This window comes from Physcomitrium patens, chromosome 13 (genome assembly GCF_059467195.1).
Source record: "Physcomitrium patens ecotype Gransden chromosome 13, ASM5946719v1, whole genome shotgun sequence".
Taxonomy (NCBI): domain Eukaryota; kingdom Viridiplantae; phylum Streptophyta; class Bryopsida; order Funariales; family Funariaceae; genus Physcomitrium; species Physcomitrium patens.
In genome coordinates, this window is record NC_143422.1 from 10,803,754 (window position 1) to 10,827,198 (window position 23,445).

General features: G+C 40.7%; 3 protein-coding genes across 5 annotated transcripts; 2 read left to right on the plus strand and 1 right to left on the minus strand.

Annotated features, from left to right (window-relative positions):
- Nucleotides 1-886: 886 nt before the first annotated feature.
- Nucleotides 887-2,773, plus strand: LOC112290676 (uncharacterized). 3 transcript variants are annotated; one of them, XM_090255322.1, is made up of 2 exons: nucleotides 887-1,004; nucleotides 1,445-2,304. In XM_090255322.1, the coding sequence occupies exon 2, from the start codon at nucleotides 1,530-1,532 to the stop codon at nucleotides 2,103-2,105; it is 576 nt and encodes a 191-aa protein (XP_090111448.1). In that variant the 5' UTR covers nucleotides 887-1,004; nucleotides 1,445-1,529; the 3' UTR covers nucleotides 2,106-2,304. The 3 variants fall into 3 exon arrangements, with proteins under 3 accessions (XP_090111448.1, XP_024393001.1, XP_024392999.1); XM_024537233.3 differs by having other exon boundaries at nucleotides 893-1,025; XM_024537231.3 differs by having other exon boundaries at nucleotides 962-1,159; nucleotides 1,445-2,773.
- A 2,920-nt stretch (nucleotides 2,774-5,693) lies between these two features.
- Nucleotides 5,694-10,116, plus strand: LOC112290628 (calnexin homolog 1). The gene is made up of 8 exons (XM_024537106.3): nucleotides 5,694-5,843; nucleotides 7,236-7,305; nucleotides 7,450-7,649; nucleotides 7,811-8,254; nucleotides 8,410-8,901; nucleotides 9,058-9,129; nucleotides 9,282-9,404; nucleotides 9,689-10,116. Exons 1-8 carry the CDS (start codon nucleotides 5,754-5,756, stop codon nucleotides 9,842-9,844), a joined length of 1,647 nt encoding a protein of 548 aa, XP_024392874.1. The 5' UTR covers nucleotides 5,694-5,753; the 3' UTR covers nucleotides 9,845-10,116.
- A 4,806-nt stretch (nucleotides 10,117-14,922) lies between these two features.
- Nucleotides 14,923-19,339, minus strand: LOC112290630 (calnexin homolog 1). Its single transcript, XM_024537114.3, has 8 exons — nucleotides 19,190-19,339; nucleotides 17,727-17,796; nucleotides 17,383-17,582; nucleotides 16,778-17,221; nucleotides 16,131-16,622; nucleotides 15,903-15,974; nucleotides 15,628-15,750; nucleotides 14,923-15,343 (listed from the first exon to the last, which is right to left on the minus strand). Exons 1-8 carry the CDS (start codon nucleotides 19,277-19,279, stop codon nucleotides 15,188-15,190), a joined length of 1,647 nt encoding a protein of 548 aa, XP_024392882.1. The 5' UTR covers nucleotides 19,280-19,339; the 3' UTR covers nucleotides 14,923-15,187.
- Nucleotides 19,340-23,445: the final 4,106 nt, after the last annotated feature.

Genomic DNA, 23,445 nt, shown 5'->3' on the forward strand with positions numbered 1-23,445 from the left:
AGTACAGAGGAACATGATTGTAGCAGGTTTTGTACAAACTACCGCATGACAGGCCCCCTCAGTGCTTTTTGAGTTTCGTGTCACATATTGTGTCAATTGATGTATCATCTTACTTGCTCTTGAAATTTGGTGATAGTCAGTCTTGGTGCGTAAAGCAGTCTTACTGCTAGCTGCCGTAGTCGACTAGGTTAGCGATATCCGAATTCAACTAATCTACGTCGTCTGGAACAAAGGACTGGAGTCGAGTTGTGTTACAATCTGGATGTAAGTTGCATTTCCTATACCTTTCAAATAGTTGCGAGTTGAACTCAAATAAAACTTGATACAATTCTCCAACCATGCTGGCAGTATCCCTAATTGTAGTGTGAAAGTTGCAAGGGTCATAAAGTCTGTCAAGCTAGGGCAATGAAGGATTACACACAATATGATAACAAATTGTTAGAAGGCGGTAAGTGAAGATTTAATTACTGTAACGCATGCATACACACATCACCTGACTATGTAAACTCGTTCAAAATTTGCATCCATGAAAGTACACCTAAATTGCAGGATACGATCAACCATTTACGATTGAAACACGTAAGACGCTATCTTCCACATGTAGGAACTGCAACAACAGTTATACCATACTAAGCTCACTTTATGGAGAAGCATGAGAGACATGGGCAATCGGATTTGGCTGCTTGGTATTTATTGCCTTTTCCTTTCCGCATGCCGTCTTTTTCATGGCTGTCTCCGTTTCCCAGAAGTGAAAGAGACGGCATAGCTCGGCAAACACTCCCGAAATGGACATATTGATGGATCTGTATGTGGATAGACAGTGTCATAATTGATGCCATAGTACGTGCATGGAGCTATTTATTTCGGCACTTCACTCAAGGAAATCAACCGATGCATCTCCTGTATTTGGTTTAGGGAAATGAGTAGGTTGTATGGCGAAACACCGGAGGCTCCATACAATGTTGGGAGTGGAAGCCATAGATTGCAAGTACAAGTTGCGTGTGGTGTGTGTGTGTGGAAGCAAGGTTTCAATCGATCTCCAGAGGTTTTGTTACCTAGAGTTGGATGAATTAGTTTCGTTGCATTCAGAAGATGCCGTGTGCGCTTCCTGTTTTGCATCCAACTCCGAGATCACAACCACTTGGATTGTTAGAGCAGGGTATAGATTTATTTCCTCACAGTGTTCCGGAAAAGTATATTGTTTTCACGCGAATGCTGTTCTCCCAGAATCTCCGTTTAATTAGTGCTTTTTCTTGTATGTTATACTAGAGCTTGCGAAGAGACGTATGCTAGTGTGCAATTAAATGGAAGGTGATGATTAGCGTTTGCAAGTTAATAACAGCCCCCCTTGACTAAGTGGACTTGTCACTATAGTTCGTGAATGACCGTGGAAGTTTTTATTTGAGCGTGGAGTGGTTCTGAGCACCTGAAATTTTTGAAGCAGGACCGCCGTGCAGATTGCTACGAAATAGCTTGAAACTGGCGGTCGTCTGAAGTTCGTTCTCTCGAGTAAAATCAATTGGCCCTCAATGGCTTCCTTTCTCCTGTCGGAAGTGTACATAGTGGAGCGAACGATTGCATCCGGGCATGCGGAACTGGACGACCTTACGTGTGAGGCGACTGTATGCACGAGTGAACATCAAGCGTATTGTGAAGCCATTAAAAACATGATTCGCTTTGCGCTGGATAAAAACTGCGACAGCGAGGAAGAAGAGAGCCTGCGGTACGAAATGACGAAGACGATGCGAAGGAGGGGAATCAGCGTAGAGAGGCGCTACAAGAGGCTCAAGGATTTGATCATTGGTGCAAGCCGTGCATTCAATGCTGAGAAGACCTACTATACTGTGAAACGCAGTGCGATCGTCGCACAGGAGAAGGTCGACGAGGAAGCCATGATAATCGATGCGCTGAAGCAGCTTGGAGCAATGGATGAGAAAGCAGAGGAGCCACCTAAACGCGCGTCTAGAAACGCGACACAGGCCCCACGAGACCCATCGCTCAAGGGACGTGGACGCGTCTTGCCTCCTTTACTTGCACACGAGCAAGGCCTTGCCAGGAAGAGAGCTCGTGACCATGATTCTCGTCTCCATCACAACATTTTCTAAGAGTGAGAAGACTGCCGAGTCTCACCATTTCCCAAACGTGCTTGGACAAGCGGGCATCCAACTCCGGTAGTTTCTCAAATCTTACTTCAAGTTAAACCATCACCTGAGCATTTCAGTGTTTCCATCAGCAGTGCTGTGGAGAAGATAAGCAATTGTACGTCTCTTCAAATGAACTGCTTCGGACACAATCTTGCACACATTTGGTTGTTTGACAGGGTGGACATTGCGCGGATACTATTCACATCGAAACTTCGTTCAAACATTCGAATCAAGAATTCCCGCTCTCTGTGGAATTACCTAAACAACACGGATCAGTCGTAGCACTACTACCAGGATCAGAATCATCTGAAAAAGAGACTTCACTGTAATATCTGCTTCCAGTTAAGCAGTGAACGGCGACGCCTTCCGAGCACATCATTTTTTTATTTTATTTTTTCTTTTCACTTTATTGTTTTGTTTTATCGAAATGCTCGAAGTAGTTAGGTCCATCAAATCTTTCTAGGTCTAGAATCTTTCCATCACTTGCGAATTTTCTACCCTATCTTGTGTGTCAATCCTGAACTTGGGCTCGGGCCTAAGTAAGAATGTGTGTGTTTTCATCCGGCACTTTGGTTTTCGTCAATGTATGAGTGATACCTTAAGAAAGATTCTTGAAATATTGAATGTGACTTGGAATTATTGTGGATTGTTATCAACGAATTGTGTTCTACTGTAAACTCTGATTTGAGAAGGTTGCCTTCGTGTTATGTTTATTAAAATTCCATGATGAGAAAGTCCAAAAGTTGTTCAAAACGACTGTGTGATAGCTTGAGTAGACTAGCACTATCTTTTTCTTCTTCTTGTATGTGTCTGCATGTTCACGTGTATTAAGCTATATATATATATATATATAGACACATACATAGAGAGAGAGACATATGAAATTAAACTGAGGCTCCAATACTCAAGGATTGAAAATAATTTTCTATTTAAATTGTGTATGGCGAGCAATTCATAATAAAAATAAGACAAGTCACTGAATAAGATTGTATTAGAAAACCACAAAAGAAGGATGATTATTCAATATATGTATGTCTGTTAAAAACATTATCCCAAACTTTAATCTCAAATTTATATAAATTGTAAACTATCCTTTTAGTTCTAAATATCTACAAAATTTCATAAACTCTTCAACTTCGGTGTTCTTGTGATATATAAAGAGAATTATTAATGCTATATCTCCAATTGATACTGCTACCCCCCACATGACCTTCATACGAATTAAATTGACTAAAAAGTTTGCTTCTACAATTAGGATGAATATGGCAGCTCATCACGCAACTCCAGTATTTATCCAAAAACAGAATAAATTAAAAATAAATTTATCGTAGTTTTGGCAGCCGAATAAATCTAAAACCCTAAACCCTGCTCTCCAATCCGCATGAAATTTGTCCAAAACATTCTAGAAGTGTGTCAAAAGGGATTGAGGTGCCTAAAAACTTCTATGATAAGAGACTCCTTCAAACAACCCCAATTTTTATATAACACTTCACAATTAAATTGGTATAAAACATTTAGAAGTGCTCACAAATTTGCAACTTTCATAACTTTCAACAACACTAATCAAGTCAAGTTCCTAGATATATTGATATTTAATAAAGAAGACCAAAAAAAAAAAAAAAAAAAAAAAAAAAACACAACCTCACTTGCAAAAATGGATAGTATCAAACCTTGCAGAATGAGTCCAACTAAATACTAATGTTCCCATATAATGTTACTTTTGTAGGGTACAATACTATATGCAATACACTAGAAATAAAAAAGCAAACAAATAATTTGTGAATTGTCTGTGTGTTTATTTAATTATCAGTTTCATCTTGTAAATTTCTAATGTGCCATCAAAGATTGATAAGAATGTAAATGAAGTAAGTGTCAAGTATATCACATGTATTTTACTGACTTGTATAAGGATAGAACCACACATTAAAATCAATAAAGAAAAGCTTTTGGTACTACAATGTTTGGTATCTTTCAAAATCATAATTTGTAAATTCATTTAGTACCAACATCTCAAAGATAAATCAAAACAGTTCCCCAAGAAATGCTCACAGCAACATGGTTGCTTACAATAAGTAGGCAAACAAACAATACATTCTCATACGTCAAAAACCAAAGAGACCACATCCATTGTGACCAAAGGAGGAATGATCAAAATGAAGATCGAACTATATACCTGAAAACTGGTCCACCCCAGATTACTGATGAGAAATATTCATACTCAAAAAATTCAAAATCAAAAGATAAAAATATTCAAATATTAACATAAACAAATGAACTCTAAATAAGTAAACAACATTATTCTTGGTTCACAACTCTGACACCTCTTGGAGGTATCTAAAATAAAGGACAAACTCAACCAACTTCATGGACATTGAAATCACACCCTGCAGGTAAGACATGTGATTTCCAATACCAAACATCACAAAAACTGTTGCATTTTAGATGATAATAATCTTACCCATCCATGTGGAGCTTGGATGGATTTGAGAGAACAAAATATGTATGATCCACAGTACAAGTATGAATGGAACATGACTTCAAGAACAATAATGTTGTTCATGTTTGTAACATGGAAGCTGTACAAGTAGTGCATACAACACCAACAGATTCCAACTCTCTGCAAAAATCCACCAGGCCATGAGATCCACATCAGCCAGAGGAATTGATCCAATAGCAAATGACAGGATGGGTGCTAACAACCACACTGACTCAAACTTAGCTAAAAAGTAAAATAAAACTGAGGATTGCAGTTGGAAATGCCTGGCAAACAACATGACATGCACAGGAGAGAAAGGGAGGGATTGATTCAGGAAAGTGCAAATAAGATACTGCGAGGATTGTTTCTGTAAAGAATCTAAAAGAAGGAATGAAAGAAATACAGAGATAGAGAAAGAAATTGGTGGGCATGATGCATGGGACTTCCTTGCATCACCATCATCACCATCATCATCACCATCATCATCATCTGATGCTAAACCCTACTTCCCTGCAAACTTGGGCGGACCTCCATCCATGTTCAGAAAAAGAGAAAGAGAAAGAAAAGTGAAAGACAAGAGGAAAAAGAACAGAGCAGAGAAGAGAAAAGCCAATCTCATTGGCTCCCACACGCGCGTCCTGCTCACCCATTGGCTGGAGCCACGACGACCCCACACCCTCTGTCCACGCTGTCATTCCCATGGCGCCAAATCCCTCGCGTCTGTCCGTCCGTCCGGGTACCGACGGGCAGGAGCAGCGCAAACGGAGGCGACGACAGACGTTCATCGCGACTCTCTGGTTGTGGTGGCGACTGGTGTTCTCGGGAAACTTCCAGAACTTCAACTCCACGCTGCTCGTGGAGGGATTTCGTCCATCTGGTTGGAACGGTGCCCGCGCTCTGTGAGTGCTCCCAGTGGGGCGTCCCTGTGTCCTCCCCGATGCTGTCATCCGAGGGTCGACGAATGTCGTCCACGGCGATGAACGCAGCGGGGCCGGCGTTAGGGCGTCCGTCGGGCTTTGCTCCTCCGCCTCCAAAGCCTGGCGAAGAAGGCCTCACCCTCGGCAAAATCAAGCAGCGATTGCAGACCCCGCGTGCCGACTCCGACCACGCTGCGATCGGGCGGGTCCTCTCCGATGCTGTCCATGGCGTCGCGTGGAATGGCTGGATTTGGATTGCTGGTGCTCTTTGCCTGCTTCGCCATTGCCGCTTCGCTCTCTGACACGGTACGCCTCTGCTCTTGCATTCCGGCTCGTTTGATTTCGTGTGCTGTCGGTTTTGCTCACGATTTTTGGCGCTGATACTGGTGCTGGGCCGGTTTCCCCCTCGGCGTGGGCGGATCGTTCGAGTGGTCCGTGAAGCTCGTAGATGATGAGCTGGTATCTTTGGTTTCGTTGTCCTGTCCTTCCGACGCGATGTTTCGGAGGGGCTGAGAGTTTGAGTGAGATTGTGGGGCGGTGATGCGGGAGAGTTGCATGGTCGTGCTGCGTGTATTGTCATCGAGGTGCGATTTGTTTCCCGCGCGAGTGAAGAATGCAGCTGCATCGCTATCTGTCAGTGATTTACTTTTGCCAATTGGGTTTACTCGAGCGTTGCTTCTTGCCCGCATTGCGGGAAGGTTCTGGTAGTACTATTTGCGTCAGTTTCTTCTGTTCTTCGAGTCTTTTTATTTTATTTTATTTCGGTTTTGTTTGGTTTGGTTTTGTTTTGTTTTGTTTTGTTTTGTTTTTTTTTTTCTTGAGTAATCCCCCCGCCCCCATCTTCTGGTATAGGCGATTGGACAGTGCCTTCTTGAGTCTCATTATTCCGTCTTTCTGTCGAAAGAGGTAGATATACTTGTCCCTCGTCTGTGGTGCGGTGTTCCTGGGTTTTCCGCTTCCATCATACGAAGGTGCGTCTCGGTAACGCTTTGATTTATTTTACAGAAAATTGTTCTTTTTGTTTTCGGTTTCCCACAGTGCCGGGGACTTTTTCCTCATACTCACAGATCGTGAAGTGCGTGCGCTGTTGGTTGTCACGTACCTGAACGTCTGTGGTAGCCCATGTGCGGAGGTCTTGTCTGTCAGGCCTGACGCTGATGGATCAGTCATGGCCGCCGTTGTGGTGGTCGGATTGTGTGGCAGTTGCTTCTACCTATGGTTTCAATAAGAGGGCGATCCGTGGGTTCGATCTTGGGCTGAGGCGTAGTTAGGTCGGTAGTTGGTGCGACTAGATACCGTGTCGCTACAGGTACACAAATGTTTGCACGTTTTGGTCTGAATTCGGCACGATTCGCTTGGACAAGGACGGCTTCGAAACGACAATCCGGGGTTGAAATACTCGACACTTCATTTCAGAAAGCTCGCTGTATGGGATTGGCGTATTCGTGCTGTCGGAATTCTGGATTACTCAGCCTGTGGAAGTACTGTGCTGATGCATTTTTTGTGACTCGTGCAACCGTGAAGGAATAGTTTAGCCACTTGCCCTTTCATTCGAAAGGTTCAACCAGTGATTAGGGATGGGCCTTGTTCCTGAATTGGCATTTGCCGGTGGTTGAGGATCGAGTGTGGGGACTGAAATGTCCGAATGCAGTCAAAACGTCGTGGTTTCAAATGCACAAGCTTTCTCTTGTGTGGCAGGTGTTTTATGAGAACTTCGACGAGGACTTCGAAGGGCGATGGGTCGTCTCTCAAAATAGCGACTACGGAGGTATTCATCGCCGTGGTTCTTTCTGTTTGTATTGATTCAGTTTGAACAGAAAACGCTTTGTCCAGACAGAGTGGTGATATGGTCGGAGCGCTGTGGTTGCGTGCGACAAGCAATCAAAGGGGGCTGAACTTATCTGTATTTCAGGTACATGGAAGCATGCCAAGAGCGACGGTCACGATGATTACGGACTGTTGGTCAGCGAGAAAGCTAAGAAGTATGGCATAGCCGTCGATTTGCCTGAGAAGGTTGATCCGAAGGATGGATCTCTTGTTCTTCAGTACGACCTGAGGCTTCAGAATGGACTTGAGTGCGGTGGTGCCTACTTGAAGTTTCTTCAACCTCAGGTGAGATTCGGGAGAGATCTTGGCCGATGGTAGGGCTTGCCAAATCAGGCAGAGCGTCCAACTGGTCTTCCATGGCGTTTGGGTTGTACTTAGGTGTGGACTGAGTTTTTCACTTCACAAAGATGTGCTCAGTGTGGGAAGCGTTTCTCCGTACTTTACAGGAAGCAGGGTGGACGGCCAACGACTTCAACAACGAGTCCCCCTACTCCATAATGTTTGGTCCGGACAAGTGTGGGGCCACTAACAAGGTTCACTTCATCTTCCGGCACAAGAACCCAACCACCGGGAAATACGTGGAGCACCATTTGAAGAATCCCCCTGTTCCCGCTGGCGACAAGCTGTCTCATGTCTACACAGCCATTATCTATCCTAACAACACTCTCAGAATCTTGATTGATGGCGAGGAGAAGAAAACGGCTGATCTGCTGTCTGAAGAGTTTGAACCAACAGTCATCCCCGCAAAGACGATTCCCGACCCAGAAGATAAGAAGCCTGAGGATTGGGACGATCGTGCCAAAATTCCCGACCCTGATGCCACCAAGCCTGATGACTGGGATGAGGACGCTCCTAGAGAGATCGAAGACGAGGAAGCCGAGAAGCCTGAGGTATGGGTTATTTTTGTGGACGAAGAGGTTTATTGACTATATCGATGGAATGGTGCTCGTGTGCTAGGATTTGTAGATTCATATCGATGAGATACAGAGCAACTCAAGCTGTTGCGCGTGTTGACTCGTGCTCTCCCGTGGTGGTTGCAATGCAGGGATGGTTGGATGACGAGCCTGATGAAGTTGACGATCCCGAAGCTGTGAAGCCCGAGGACTGGGACGATGAGGAAGATGGCGAATGGGAACCTCCCAAGATCACCAACCCCAAATGTGAGGAGGGTCCTGGTTGTGGTGAGTGGAAGCGTCCCTTGAAGGCAAACCCTGCTTACAAGGGCAAGTGGAGGGCACCAATGATCGACAACCCAGCTTACCAGGGCATCTGGGCACCTAGGCAGATTCCCAACCCTGAGTACTTCGAGCTGGAAAAGCTCAACTTGGAAGCAGTGGCTGCCATTGGTATCGAGATCTGGACCATGCAGGATGGTATCTTCTTCGACAACATTCTAGTCGCACACGACGAAGCGGTCGCTGAGGAGTACAGGAAGACCACTTGGGAACCAAAGCACACGGTCGAGAAGGAGAAAGAGGCAGCTGAGGCGAAGAAGTCTGACGATAAGGCTGATAAGACCAGCGTAGACAACATCAAGGTTTGTGTAAACATTTCTCTTGAGTGAGGGTTGCCGGGAAATTCGAAAGCGATTTTTGGTTTCGACGGTGAGATGAACACGTTGAAGATTACTGTTGGATTGTATGATGGACGTTCTGATTAGGTTGTGTGTGTTGGCTTGCCTTTCCTTCATCAGGAGAAGGTCTTCGAGGCTCTGAATAAGATTGCAGAGGTTCCATTCCTTGCCAAGTACAAGGAGCAGATCGATGTAAGACCTTCAATCCTGCCGTGTCATTATTTGTGCCTGTCGCGAGTTTTCTTTTTCGATTGCTCGAGCAGATTCTTTTGGCACCGCCGATTTTATGCTTAGGACGTAGCCTCAAGGGTTCTGAAGCGCATGTTTGTCTTTCTTATCGACAGGCTGTACTTGACAAGGCTGAGAGCAATCCCAACGTCACCCTTGGTGTTTTGGCAACCATCCCCGTGCTTCTCTTCACGATGTTGTTCAGTCTTTGCCTCGGAAAGAAGAAATCACCACCCGCTGTACGTTGCTTTACAGACCTGCTTTCATGTGTGTGTGTGTGTGTGTGTGTGTGTTCATCTGTATCGCAGCTGTGCAAATTTCAGTACACAAATACGTCGGAATGATGTCGGCTCCTAATTTTTCTGTGTCAAAGAGTCTCCTTGTCCTTTCCTCTGTGTAGTGCTTGCACAGTCAATAGATGATAAACAGAGAGTTTACGACGGTAGCCTTGTGTCCATGTCCTTCGTGTTTTAACATTTTAACTTTGATGTATCTGAGGAGCTTTTGAGTGCAACTTGTTCAGGTCACGACTGGGGCCATTAAGAAGGAGGATCTTGTGACCGCCGATGATGTGTCCGTGCCTAAGGGGGAACAAGTAGAGGAAGCAGAGCAAGAGCAAGCAGGAGAGATAGAGAAGGAGGGGGTTAGTGCCCGCCGCAGGCCCCGCAGAGAGACATAGGTAGGACTTCCACGGAAATCGCAATTGATAGGTGTGTAATCACAGCGAGCAGCCTATTCACACTCCGGTACCAGGGCGAGGTTAGCTGCCGAGATCCTTGCGGGGGTTCTTGTGCACATGACCATCTGTAGAATTATGTGCACTGTGCTCCCACACTTGCTAGTCTACGAGGTTAGTCTTGGTTATTAGACTTGGATTACATCAGATTATTATTATACTTCGTTGTATTTTTTTATTTGAAAAAAAGAGAAATGCTTTCAACATCTTTGCAACGAGGTATTGTTCATGGGTTGATCTGCGCGTTTTTTCTTTTGTTAAATGGTGAAGGGTTTTGGTAGGTAATATTGGTGAGCGAGGGGTCACTGTCGTTGTGAATGGGTGTGAGAACGAAGATGGTGGTCATCGTTAGGGAACAGTTGAAGTGCATTGTGTGGTCTTTACAGTTCCTTTCTCGTATTTCGTTTTGTTTTTTTGGAAACTGTTTGTACTATTTTTTGGTTCCGAGATTTTTTTTTTTTGTAGAGTTGGGTGGGTTTTGTCCAATCGGGTTGTTGTGATTACCTGCAAGTTGAGATTTTGCATTTTAGTTTTCTGGATTTTGGCGTTGTAGTTCTCGGGCACAGTTGATCAATACCAAGGTATAGCTGTAGCCGGTGTAGGAGTTGGCATGAAGTTGAAGTTGGCATGAACACTTCATGATTGTGCATCCCACGTTGCAGTTCGTATGGTTGCAGTTTGAGAGTTTAGTCCCTAAATAGCATATTGTTTTTGTTGAGAATGTTTAGAAAGACACAAGAGTAGCCAGAAATAATGTGCACACAAAATACACAAACCTCTTGATCAATACACAGTTTATAGGAGAGAGAGGTTCTTGATCAATACACAGTTCATAGGAGAGAGAGGTTCAAAAACCATGTATTGACGTGGTTGTTTCATTTGTATACAAAGAGAAGGGGAGAAAAACAGTTTCTCCCTATTAGAGTAGCTATAGTATTTATTGTAATTATAGTGAATGTTATAGAGAGTGCTGGTTACATTTGTTGCCCTCAATACTCTTCCTCGCTCATCATAATATTTTTATAACATAAAATTTGCATAGAATTATGATTTATACTTTTTTGTAATTTTGTAAGTTCAACTGTTGTTGCCTCATTAAAACCTTATCTAGGAAAATCTTTTTGTATTCAATGGCAAGAACCATAGATGAAGAAAAAAGAATACATCATCATTTTTCTTAATTATTTAAAGAGTTCATTAACTTTCTTGTCCAAAAAAATCAAGTTGTAGCATGCCAATGCCATAAGTTGGCAATGGTTGCATAAAAGGAGAGCTTTGGTGAGGAGATCAACAAGGTTATTTGTAAATTCAATTTTTTTGAACTTAAGTGTTTGATTAATAACCAACTCATGGATATGACTAAAATATTTTTGATCAATATGCTTTGTTCTATTGCCTTTAATAAAACCAACTTGCATTTGTGCAACATAAGCACTACTATCTCATGCAAGATAGTTGGAGAATCATCATTTGAAAGTTCACATGTTGTTTGAATGAGTTTATTAATTGATCGTTATTGCAGTTATTTGGGATTGTCATTTGAGCAACATTTGTTGCGAAAGAAAGTCAATACTATGTTATTGCTTGAAATGGATATATATCCAACCAAATTTATGTAAAGGCTTCAACAATATTTTGTCCAAACTTTTAGTGAATATTTTGAGTGTCATGGATTATTGTGTTATTATTATGTTTGTCATTTTCTTTTGTTTTGGTATTTTTTGCTATTACAAAAGTTTCTAATGAAACTTGTATACACCTTGCTTGCTACTTATGCACCCTACCAACTGCTGCTTCTCCCTCCTACCTTCACATTCATGTTGCCAAACTGCCATTGCCTATGACCAAACTTGTATTGTATTTCAAGACCCGAAATGTTTATAATGAATCTTGATCCTAAAAAATCTTTAGCTGAAATTGAAATTGCGAAGATTTTGTACCTAAAATGGATTGCAAATGAAACACCTAATAGCTTCAATGATACACCTTGGATTACAAGAACTTCCAATAGTGAGGCTCAAAATACACCTACTTAGATTGTAATACCACTAACTAATATATCCTAGATTATAACATCTAAAACTAAAAAGACTCATGGACTAAATAAGCAACCGTATAAGAAGAATGCTATAACATGCATTGATTTTGGTATTGTTTCTTTGGAAATTCCTATTCAACCTATGGGACTATCAATTAATGATGATATGTCCATGCAAATTATATCTTCATCTGATGCAATAGAAATTCTTGATATAAACCAAGTTCAATAAAAACTTGTCTATTCTATATTATGCTACAAACAACATTTGGGATAGACCATCTATTATAATAGATGAATCATTTGCATGCATGATTGTAAAAGCTCTTCTTATAAGAAAGAGGATCTTGAACCTCAAACCATCCAGAAAGCGATGCATCGCTTTGATTGAATAAAATAGAAAAATACCATCAAGAAAGAGTATGCCTCTTTATATAAGAGGAAAGCCTTTGGTCCAATTGTGGATACTTTTACATTTCACTTTGTGGAATATAAGATGGTATTAGTATATAAGCAAGATACTAAGGGTTAAATAATGTGCTATAAAGCTCGTCGTATTACCCAAGGATTTATCCAACGGTTTGGCATTGATTATGAATCTACATATTTTTCAGTCATGGATTTGATTACAATCCAATATATTATTGGAATGATAGTCCATGCCACTTTTAAGATGTCTCTCATAGTTGTGATAATTGCATATCTTTATGGTTCTCTTGACATAGATATTTATATGAAAATTCCACTTAGTTTGGAAAGAATTCCAAATGCACTTACTCTAGGGCAATATCATGGTATTAAATTATATAAGACTTTATATGGTTTAAAACAATCTAGATACATGTAGTATCAACATCTCTGAGATTATTTAATTACAAATAAGTTTGTAAGTGATCCACTCATCCATTGTTTATTTATCAAACAAGATAAAATTGGTTATATGATTATTGTTATATATGTTGATGATCTTAACCTAGTGGATGATAGATTTCCATCTGATTTAGCTACTAATCTACTTATTTGTGAGTTTGAGATGAAAAATGTTAGGAAAAATTACTTTTTATATTGGTCATCAAATTAATCAACTCACAAATGGTAGCATTTTTTTCTACCAACTCGCATATATTAGACAAATCTTGTGGAGATTCAATATGATTGATGCATATTTATTGTCAACACCAATAGTTGGAGGTGGTTGTGATGGTGACAATCCATACCATCTATGCGAGGAGGAAGAAATATTAAAAGATCAGTATCCATACCTTGCGACGGTTGGAGCACTTTTATATTTAGCCACATCTATAACATTGGATATTGTATTTGCAGTTAGTATTCTTCCAAGACACAAAGCACATCCAACACTACGATAATGGAATGGCATCAAACACTTAATATGTTAGTTAAAAGGCATTGAAGACTTAGGAATATATTATAGACGAACTATAGATTCAAAATTAATTGGATATTGTAATGTTGGAAATAATTTGATATTCCAATGACTAAATTTTAAATATGCTATGTATTCTTAAGATATGGAACAATAAAATAATGGAAATCAGTGAAATCAAATATAATTGCAATACCAAAGAAATCGATGAAACAAACAATAATTGGATATTCATCCAACCAAGCAAAAATTATTGCCTCATATAAAGCATCTACAAAACGTATTTGGTTGCGTTCAATTAATAAACTCATTCAAACAACATGTGAACTTTCAAATGATGATTCTCCAACTATCTTGCATGAGATAGTAGTGCTTATGTTGCACAAATGCAAGTTGGTTTTATTAAAGGCAATAGAACAAAGCATATTGATCAAAAATATTTTAGTCATATCCATGAGTTGGTTATTAATCAAACACTTAAGTTCAAAAAAATTGAATTTACAAATAACCTTGTTGATCTCCTCACCAAAGCTCTCCTTTTATGCAACCATTGCCAACTTATGGCATTGGCATGCTACAACTTGATTTTTTTGGACAAGAAAGTTAATGAACTCTTTAAATAATTAAGAAAAATGATGATGTATTCTTTTTTCTTCATCTATGGTTCTTGCCATTGAATACAAAAAGATTTTCCTAGATAAGGTTTTAATGAGGCAACAACAGTTGAACTTACAAAATTACAAAAAAGTATAAATCATAATTCTATGCAAATTTTATGTTATAAAAATATTATGATGAGCGAGGAAGAGTATTGAGGGCAACAAATGTAACCAGCACTCTCTATAACATTCACTATAATTACAATAAATACTATAGCTACTCTAATAGGGAGAAACTGTTTTTCTCCCCTTCTCTTTGTATACAAATGAAACAACCACGTCAATACATGGTTTTTGAACCTCTCTCTCCTATGAACTGTGTATTGATCAAGAACCTCTCTCTCCTATAAACTGTGTATTGATCAAGAGGTTTGTGTATTTTGTGTGCACATTATTTCTGGCTACTCTTGTGTCTTTCTAAACATTCTCAACAAAAACAATATGCTATTTAGGGACTAAACTCTCAAACTGCAACCATACGAACTGCAACGTGGGATGCACAATCATGAAGTGTTCATGCCAACTTCAACTTCATGCCAACTCCTACACCGGCTACAGCTATACCTTGGTATTGATCAACTGTGCCCGAGAACTACAACGCCAAAATCCAGAAAACTAAAATGCAAAATCTCAACTTGCAGGTAATCACAACAACCCGATTGGACAAAACCCACCCAACTCTACAAAAAAAAAAAATCTCGGAACCAAAAAATAGTACAAACAGTTTCCAAAAAAACAAAACGAAATACGAGAAAGGAACTGTAAAGACCACACAATGCACTTCAACTGTTCCCTAACGATGACCACCATCTTCGTTCTCACACCCATTCACAACGACAGTGACCCCTCGCTCACCAATATTACCTACCAAAACCCTTCACCATTTAACAAAAGAAAAAACGCGCAGATCAACCCATGAACAATACCTCGTTGCAAAGATGTTGAAAGCATTTCTCTTTTTTTCAAATAAAAAAATACAACGAAGTATAATAATAATCTGATGTAATCCAAGTCTAATAACCAAGACTAACCTCGTAGACTAGCAAGTGTGGGAGCACAGTGCACATAATTCTACAGATGGTCATGTGCACAAGAACCCCCGCAAGGATCTCGGCAGCTAACCTCGCCCTGGTACCGGAGTGTGAATAGGCTGCTCGCTGTGATTACACACCTATCAATTGCGATTTCCGTGGAAGTCCTACCTATGTCTCTCTGCGGGGCCTGCGGCGGGCACTAACCCCCTCCTTCTCTATCTCTCCTGCTTGCTCTTGCTCTGCTTCCTCTACTTGTTCCCCCTTAGGCACGGACACATCATCGGCGGTCACAAGATCCTCCTTCTTAATGGCCCCAGTCGTGACCTGAACAAGTTGCACTCAAAAGCTCCTCAGATACATCAAAGTTAAAATGTTAAAACACGAAGGACATGGACACAAGGCTACCGTCGTAAACTCTCTGTTTATCATCTATTGACTGTGCAAGCACTACACAGAGGAAAGGACAAGGAGACTCTTTGACACAGAAAAATTAGGAGCCGACATCATTCCGACGTATTTGTGTACTGAAATTTGCACAGCTGCGATACAGATGAACACACACACACACACACACACACACATGAAAGCAGGTCTGTAAAGCAACGTACAGCGGGTGGTGATTTCTTCTTTCCGAGGCAAAGACTGAACAACATCGTGAAGAGAAGCACGGGGATGGTTGCCAAAACACCAAGGGTGACGTTGGGATTGCTCTCAGCCTTGTCAAGTACAGCCTGTCGATAAGAAAGACAAACATGCGCTTCAGAACCCTTGAGGCTACGTCCTAAGCATAAAATCGGCGGTGCCAAAAGAATCTGCTCGAGCAATCGAAAAAGAAAACTCGCGACAGGCACAAATAATGACACGGCAGGATTGAAGGACTTACATCGATCTGCTCCTTGTACTTGGCAAGGAATGGAACCTCTGCAATCTTATTCAGAGCCTCGAAGACCTTCTCCTGATGAAGGAAAGGCAAGCCAACACACACAACCTAATCAGAACGTCCATCATACAATCCAACAGTAATCTTCAACGTGTTCATCTCACCGTCGAAACCAAAAATCGCTTTCGAATTTCCCGGCAACCCTCACTCAAGAGAAATGTTTACACAAACCTTGATGTTGTCTACGCTGGTCTTATCAGCCTTATCGTCAGACTTCTTCGCCTCAGCTGCCTCTTTCTCCTTCTCGACCGTGTGCTTTGGTTCCCAAGTGGTCTTCCTGTACTCCTCAGCGACCGCTTCGTCGTGTGCGACTAGAATGTTGTCGAAGAAGATACCATCCTGCATGGTCCAGATCTCGATACCAATGGCAGCCACTGCTTCCAAGTTGAGCTTTTCCAGCTCGAAGTACTCAGGGTTGGGAATCTGCCTAGGTGCCCAGATGCCCTGGTAAGCTGGGTTGTCGATCATTGGTGCCCTCCACTTGCCCTTGTAAGCAGGGTTTGCCTTCAAGGGACGCTTCCACTCACCACAACCAGGACCCTCCTCACATTTGGGGTTGGTGATCTTGGGAGGTTCCCATTCGCCATCTTCCTCATCGTCCCAGTCCTCGGGCTTCACAGCTTCGGGATCGTCAACTTCATCAGGCTCGTCATCCAACCATCCCTGCATTGCAACCACCACGGGAGAGCACGAGTCAACACGCGCAACAGCTTGAGTTGCTCTGTATCTCATCGATATGAATCTACAAATCCTAGCACACGAGCACCATTCCATCGATATAGTCAATAAACCTCTTCGTCCACAAAAATAACCCATACCTCAGGCTTCTCGGCTTCCTCGTCTTCGATCTCTCTAGGAGCGTCCTCATCCCAGTCATCAGGCTTGGTGGCATCAGGGTCGGGAATTTTGGCACGATCGTCCCAATCCTCAGGCTTCTTATCTTCTGGGTCGGGAATCGTCTTTGCGGGGATGACTGTTGGTTCAAACTCTTCAGACAGCAGATCAGCCGTTTTCTTCTCCTCGCCATCAATCAAGATTCTGAGAGTGTTGTTAGGATAGATAATGGCTGTGTAGACATGAGACAGCTTGTCGCCAGCGGGAACAGGGGGATTCTTCAAATGGTGCTCCACGTATTTCCCGGTGGTTGGGTTCTTGTGCCGGAAGATGAAGTGAACCTTGTTAGTGGCCCCACACTTGTCCGGACCAAACATTATGGAGTAGGGGGACTCGTTGTTGAAGTCGTTGGCCGTCCACCCTGCTTCCTGTAAAGTACGGAGAAACGCTTCCCACACTGAGCACATCTTTGTGAAGTGAAAAACTCAGTCCACACCTAAGTACAACCCAAACGCCATGGAAGACCAGTTGGACGCTCTGCCTGATTTGGCAAGCCCTACCATCGGCCAAGATCTCTCCCGAATCTCACCTGAGGTTGAAGAAACTTCAAGTAGGCACCACCGCACTCAAGTCCATTCTGAAGCCTCAGGTCGTACTGAAGAACAAGAGATCCATCCTTCGGATCAACCTTCTCAGGCAAATCGACGGCTATGCCATACTTCTTAGCTTTCTCGCTGACCAACAGTCCGTAATCATCGTGACCGTCGCTCTTGGCATGCTTCCATGTACCTGAAATACAGATAAGTTCAGCCCCCTTTGATTGCTTGTCGCACGCAACCACAGCGCTCCGACCATATCACCACTCTGTCTGGACAAAGCGTTTTCTGTTCAAACTGAATCAATACAAACAGAAAGAACCACGGCGATGAATACCTCCGTAGTCGCTATTTTGAGAGACGACCCATCGCCCTTCGAAGTCCTCGTCGAAGTTCTCATAAAACACCTGCCACACAAGAGAAAGCTTGTGCATTTGAAACCACGACGTTTTGACTGCATTCGGACATTTCAGTCCCCACACTCGATCCTCAACCACCGGCAAATGCCAATTCAGGAACAAGGCCCATCCCTAATCACTGGTTGAACCTTTCGAATGAAAGGGCAAGTGGCTAAACTATTCCTTCACGGTTGCACGAGTCACAAAAAATGCATCAGCACAGTACTTCCACAGGCTGAGTAATCCAGAATTCCGACAGCACGAATACGCCAATCCCATACAGCGAGCTTTCTGAAATGAAGTGTCGAGTATTTCAACCCCGGATTGTCGTTTCGAAGCCGTCCTTGTCCAAGCGAATCGTGCCGAATTCAGACCAAAACGTGCAAACATTTGTGTACCTGTAGCGACACGGTATCTAGTCGCACCAACTACCGACCTAACTACGCCTCAGCCCAAGATCGAACCCACGGATCGCCCTCTTATTGAAACCATAGGTAGAAGCAACTGCCACACAATCCGACCACCACAACGGCGGCCATGACTGATCCATCAGCGTCAGGCCTGACAGACAAGACCTCCGCACATGGGCTACCACAGACGTTCAGGTACGTGACAACCAACAGCGCACGCACTTCACGATCTGTGAGTATGAGGAAAAAGTCCCCGGCACTGTGGGAAACCGAAAACAAAAAGAACAATTTTCTGTAAAATAAATCAAAGCGTTACCGAGACGCACCTTCGTATGATGGAAGCGGAAAACCCAGGAACACCGCACCACAGACGAGGGACAAGTATATCTACCTCTTTCGACAGAAAGACGGAATAATGAGACTCAAGAAGGCACTGTCCAATCGCCTATACCAGAAGATGGGGGCGGGGGGATTACTCAAGAAAAAAAAAAAACAAAACAAAACAAAACAAAACAAAACCAAACCAAACAAAACCGAAATAAAATAAAATAAAAAGACTCGAAGAACAGAAGAAACTGACGCAAATAGTACTACCAGAACCTTCCCGCAATGCGGGCAAGAAGCAACGCTCGAGTAAACCCAATTGGCAAAAGTAAATCACTGACAGATAGCGATGCAGCTGCATTCTTCACTCGCGCGGGAAACAAATCGCACCTCGATGACAATACACGCAGCACGACCATGCAACTCTCCCGCATCACCGCCCCACAATCTCACTCAAACTCTCAGCCCCTCCGAAACATCGCGTCGGAAGGACAGGACAACGAAACCAAAGATACCAGCTCATCATCTACGAGCTTCACGGACCACTCGAACGATCCGCCCACGCCGAGGGGGAAACCGGCCCAGCACCAGTATCAGCGCCAAAAATCGTGAGCAAAACCGACAGCACACGAAATCAAACGAGCCGGAATGCAAGAGCAGAGGCGTACCGTGTCAGAGAGCGAAGCGGCAATGGCGAAGCAGGCAAAGAGCACCAGCAATCCAAATCCAGCCATTCCACGCGACGCCATGGACAGCATCGGAGAGGACCCGCCCGATCGCAGCGTGGTCGGAGTCGGCACGCGGGGTCTGCAATCGCTGCTTGATTTTGCCGAGGGTGAGGCCTTCTTCGCCAGGCTTTGGAGGCGGAGGAGCAAAGCCCGACGGACGCCCTAACGCCGGCCCCGCTGCGTTCATCGCCGTGGACGACATTCGTCGACCCTCGGATGACAGCATCGGGGAGGACACAGGGACGCCCCACTGGGAGCACTCACAGAGCGCGGGCACCGTTCCAACCAGATGGACGAAATCCCTCCACGAGCAGCGTGGAGTTGAAGTTCTGGAAGTTTCCCGAGAACACCAGTCGCCACCACAACCAGAGAGTCGCGATGAACGTCTGTCGTCGCCTCCGTTTGCGCTGCTCCTGCCCGTCGGTACCCGGACGGACGGACAGACGCGAGGGATTTGGCGCCATGGGAATGACAGCGTGGACAGAGGGTGTGGGGTCGTCGTGGCTCCAGCCAATGGGTGAGCAGGACGCGCGTGTGGGAGCCAATGAGATTGGCTTTTCTCTTCTCTGCTCTGTTCTTTTTCCTCTTGTCTTTCACTTTTCTTTCTCTTTCTCTTTTTCTGAACATGGATGGAGGTCCGCCCAAGTTTGCAGGGAAGTAGGGTTTAGCATCAGATGATGATGATGGTGATGATGATGGTGATGATGGTGATGCAAGGAAGTCCCATGCATCATGCCCACCAATTTCTTTCTCTATCTCTGTATTTCTTTCATTCCTTCTTTTAGATTCTTTACAGAAACAATCCTCGCAGTATCTTATTTGCACTTTCCTGAATCAATCCCTCCCTTTCTCTCCTGTGCATGTCATGTTGTTTGCCAGGCATTTCCAACTGCAATCCTCAGTTTTATTTTACTTTTTAGCTAAGTTTGAGTCAGTGTGGTTGTTAGCACCCATCCTGTCATTTGCTATTGGATCAATTCCTCTGGCTGATGTGGATCTCATGGCCTGGTGGATTTTTGCAGAGAGTTGGAATCTGTTGGTGTTGTATGCACTACTTGTACAGCTTCCATGTTACAAACATGAACAACATTATTGTTCTTGAAGTCATGTTCCATTCATACTTGTACTGTGGATCATACATATTTTGTTCTCTCAAATCCATCCAAGCTCCACATGGATGGGTAAGATTATTATCATCTAAAATGCAACAGTTTTTGTGATGTTTGGTATTGGAAATCACATGTCTTACCTGCAGGGTGTGATTTCAATGTCCATGAAGTTGGTTGAGTTTGTCCTTTATTTTAGATACCTCCAAGAGGTGTCAGAGTTGTGACCCCAAAATTTGGTTTAGGGTATTACACCTGGACTTTTGGATTTCATTCATGTTTTTTATAAGACCTTCATCCTTAGCTTTCATATATATATATATTTATTTTTATATATCATCAAGTATTCTGAACTTGATATTATATACCTTGAATCTGGAGGAGCCTTGATCTTGATATTTTCTTGTGAGCTGTAAGTTTATTCTGTTTCCAGTTGATTTTTGTATTGTTTTTTTATTTTCTTTTTTTCGCTATCTAAGGATGTGTTGTCGGTTTTTTTCTTCTTGTTTTGTTTGTTTGTTTGTTTGTTTGTTTTTTTTCTGTATTTAAGCAGGTTTTTTGCTGTGCACATTGCCTTGATAATGCTTAAGATTTATCTCTTTGATGTTTGTTATATAATAATTGGACACATGAACCACAAAATTTGAAGTTTTACAAATCTGAATATTCTGAATTAAATTTTTAATTATGGGTACATATATTCAGTTGGTTTTTAGATGTTTTATTGTGTTTAGAGATACTTATATGTGTAGTTGAAAATGTGTTGCCTTATAAGTAGCTTGATCTTTTTTTTTTTTTAATAACTTACAAGTCATATGTGAATTTATTCATACAAAGTATGTTTAATTATTATTTTATTTAGGCTACTGTCGTGTCTTTGTTAACTTACAAAATTTGAAAATTTTAATTTGAATATAAATTTTATTAAGTGGCTGAGAGAGGTTTGATTGGTTTTCAAATGTCACTTGAATATATGTTGTTATTATTAGTATTGGTACTGTCATAAACATTGTGTGTAAATAACCTTAGATTTATTAATTACTTGTCTAGTTTCATATAATACTTGAAACTGGTATTGTGTTTAAGTGTAAGTTAGAGTTGATATTGAATATTATATTAATGTAACTGAACATTGTTTGCAAAGTCATTGTAATGATTATTCACATCTTATTTACTGATCTGTTTTGAACTAATTGCATTAATATGTAATTAGTTTTTATTATATTTTTACATCAAAAATTAGTACCAGAAATACAAATATATATATATATATATAGTAATTTAAATTGACATTTTTTCATATTTTAATCAATTTTATGAATTTTTGTGCATATTTATAGATAATTTTATTAATGAATTCACAAAATTAAAATTTACAAATTTTATTGCTGCATATATATATATATATATATATATATACTACTGCATTTGCACTATACATTTAGAGATTACTATAGAATTTTTTTTATTATTATACAACCATTGGATAATCAACTACAATTAATTTATATTATATAATGTTTAAGCAATTTTAATACCTGTATCATTGTTGTTGTTTGTTTTTTCCAAGAAGATATAGAGTCATTTTTTTGTTGGGTCTGAATTCATTTTGTCAAATTATATAAAAATATCCAATTCATCTGCATTAGGTTTGATTGACATTAATAAATACCATTAAAAATATGTTTTTACTTTTACTATCTTCTTTTGCATAAAGCATATTATAGAAAACATCTTGACATACTACAAGAAATAGTTTGGCTATGAGTTGGAAGTAGGTTGGTCTTTATTTCTTACAAATTAGACCAATGTAATAAATGCTCCTTTGAAGACTTTATAATATTGAGTGGGTTATCATTTCCACCAAGTATACTTCCATAATTGCCTAAGTAGTTATTGAGTATTTGTAAAATACTTGGATACTACAGAAAATATGTTTTGTTCAAGCTTAGATAAATAATTATCTTTATTTTAAAAATATAACTACATCTTAAGTTGAAAGTCAACATTCAATTCTCTTATCATATTTAAAATTATCTATTAAAGATTTATTAGAGATATAAATTTGTCTCTTTTACTTTTTTGAAAATACAATAAGAGAAATTATTGGCCAAAAAAGTTTTAAAATAACTTCTATATGTTATCAATATATTATTTATTTTGCTCAAATATTATAAAAGAATTGCCTATCTATGCACTTAACATTATCTTTGAGCAATTTAATTGTAAAATGTGCTAATGAATGTTAACTCTTGCATAAGCACATTGAGAAAGACATTAGAAATATCATGTAAGCATAAGATTCAAAATATTCTATATAATGGATATATTTTAATAGTAGAATATTTTCATTCTTAATATTATTTGGTGAATACTTTTGCTTTAATATCTCCATTACTACCATTGAATGTATTTATATCTTTTAAAGATCTTCACATTGATTTTAATATTGTTGCTTAAACATTGAAGTTGCTACTCCTCTTATTAATAAGAAAGAATGCATATTCAACTATTGGAGCTCGCATTGACAATTGTGAGGTTAAAAAAATTTAATAGTTAGTCATCTAAAGGGCTAATAGTACAAAGCATCTAACTATATAAGATAATTTGGTATAAAATTGTCTATCTAATATAAACCTTCACAATTCAAAGTTGTTGAAGTATTAGTAACTATCTTTCTATGCAAAAATTGTAAAAGTTGCAGCCACAATGTGCGCATTTGTCTTCCTCAAATTATTGTATCTTTACAACTTTTTATAAGTACATCAAAGATATAATAAAGTACATAATAGCTATGAATAGATTCTTATTTTAAAAAAAAACTAGCTTATATACAAGTTGTAAAAGATGAGGTTATTGAGTGATATGAAGGAGGATTCATGATCATAATTGTCTAAGATGTTTTTTTTTTTTTTTTTTTTTTTTTTTTTTTTTTTTTAATTCTTGTAATTTTTTTAAATGTTTACATTTATTTGGCACATTTAGACTTATTTACATGTGTAGATTCATGTATTATCTTCAAATATAATATAATATTATAAATAGTTGATGTATGCATTCTTGTATTGAGAAGGATATATTTTAAATGTT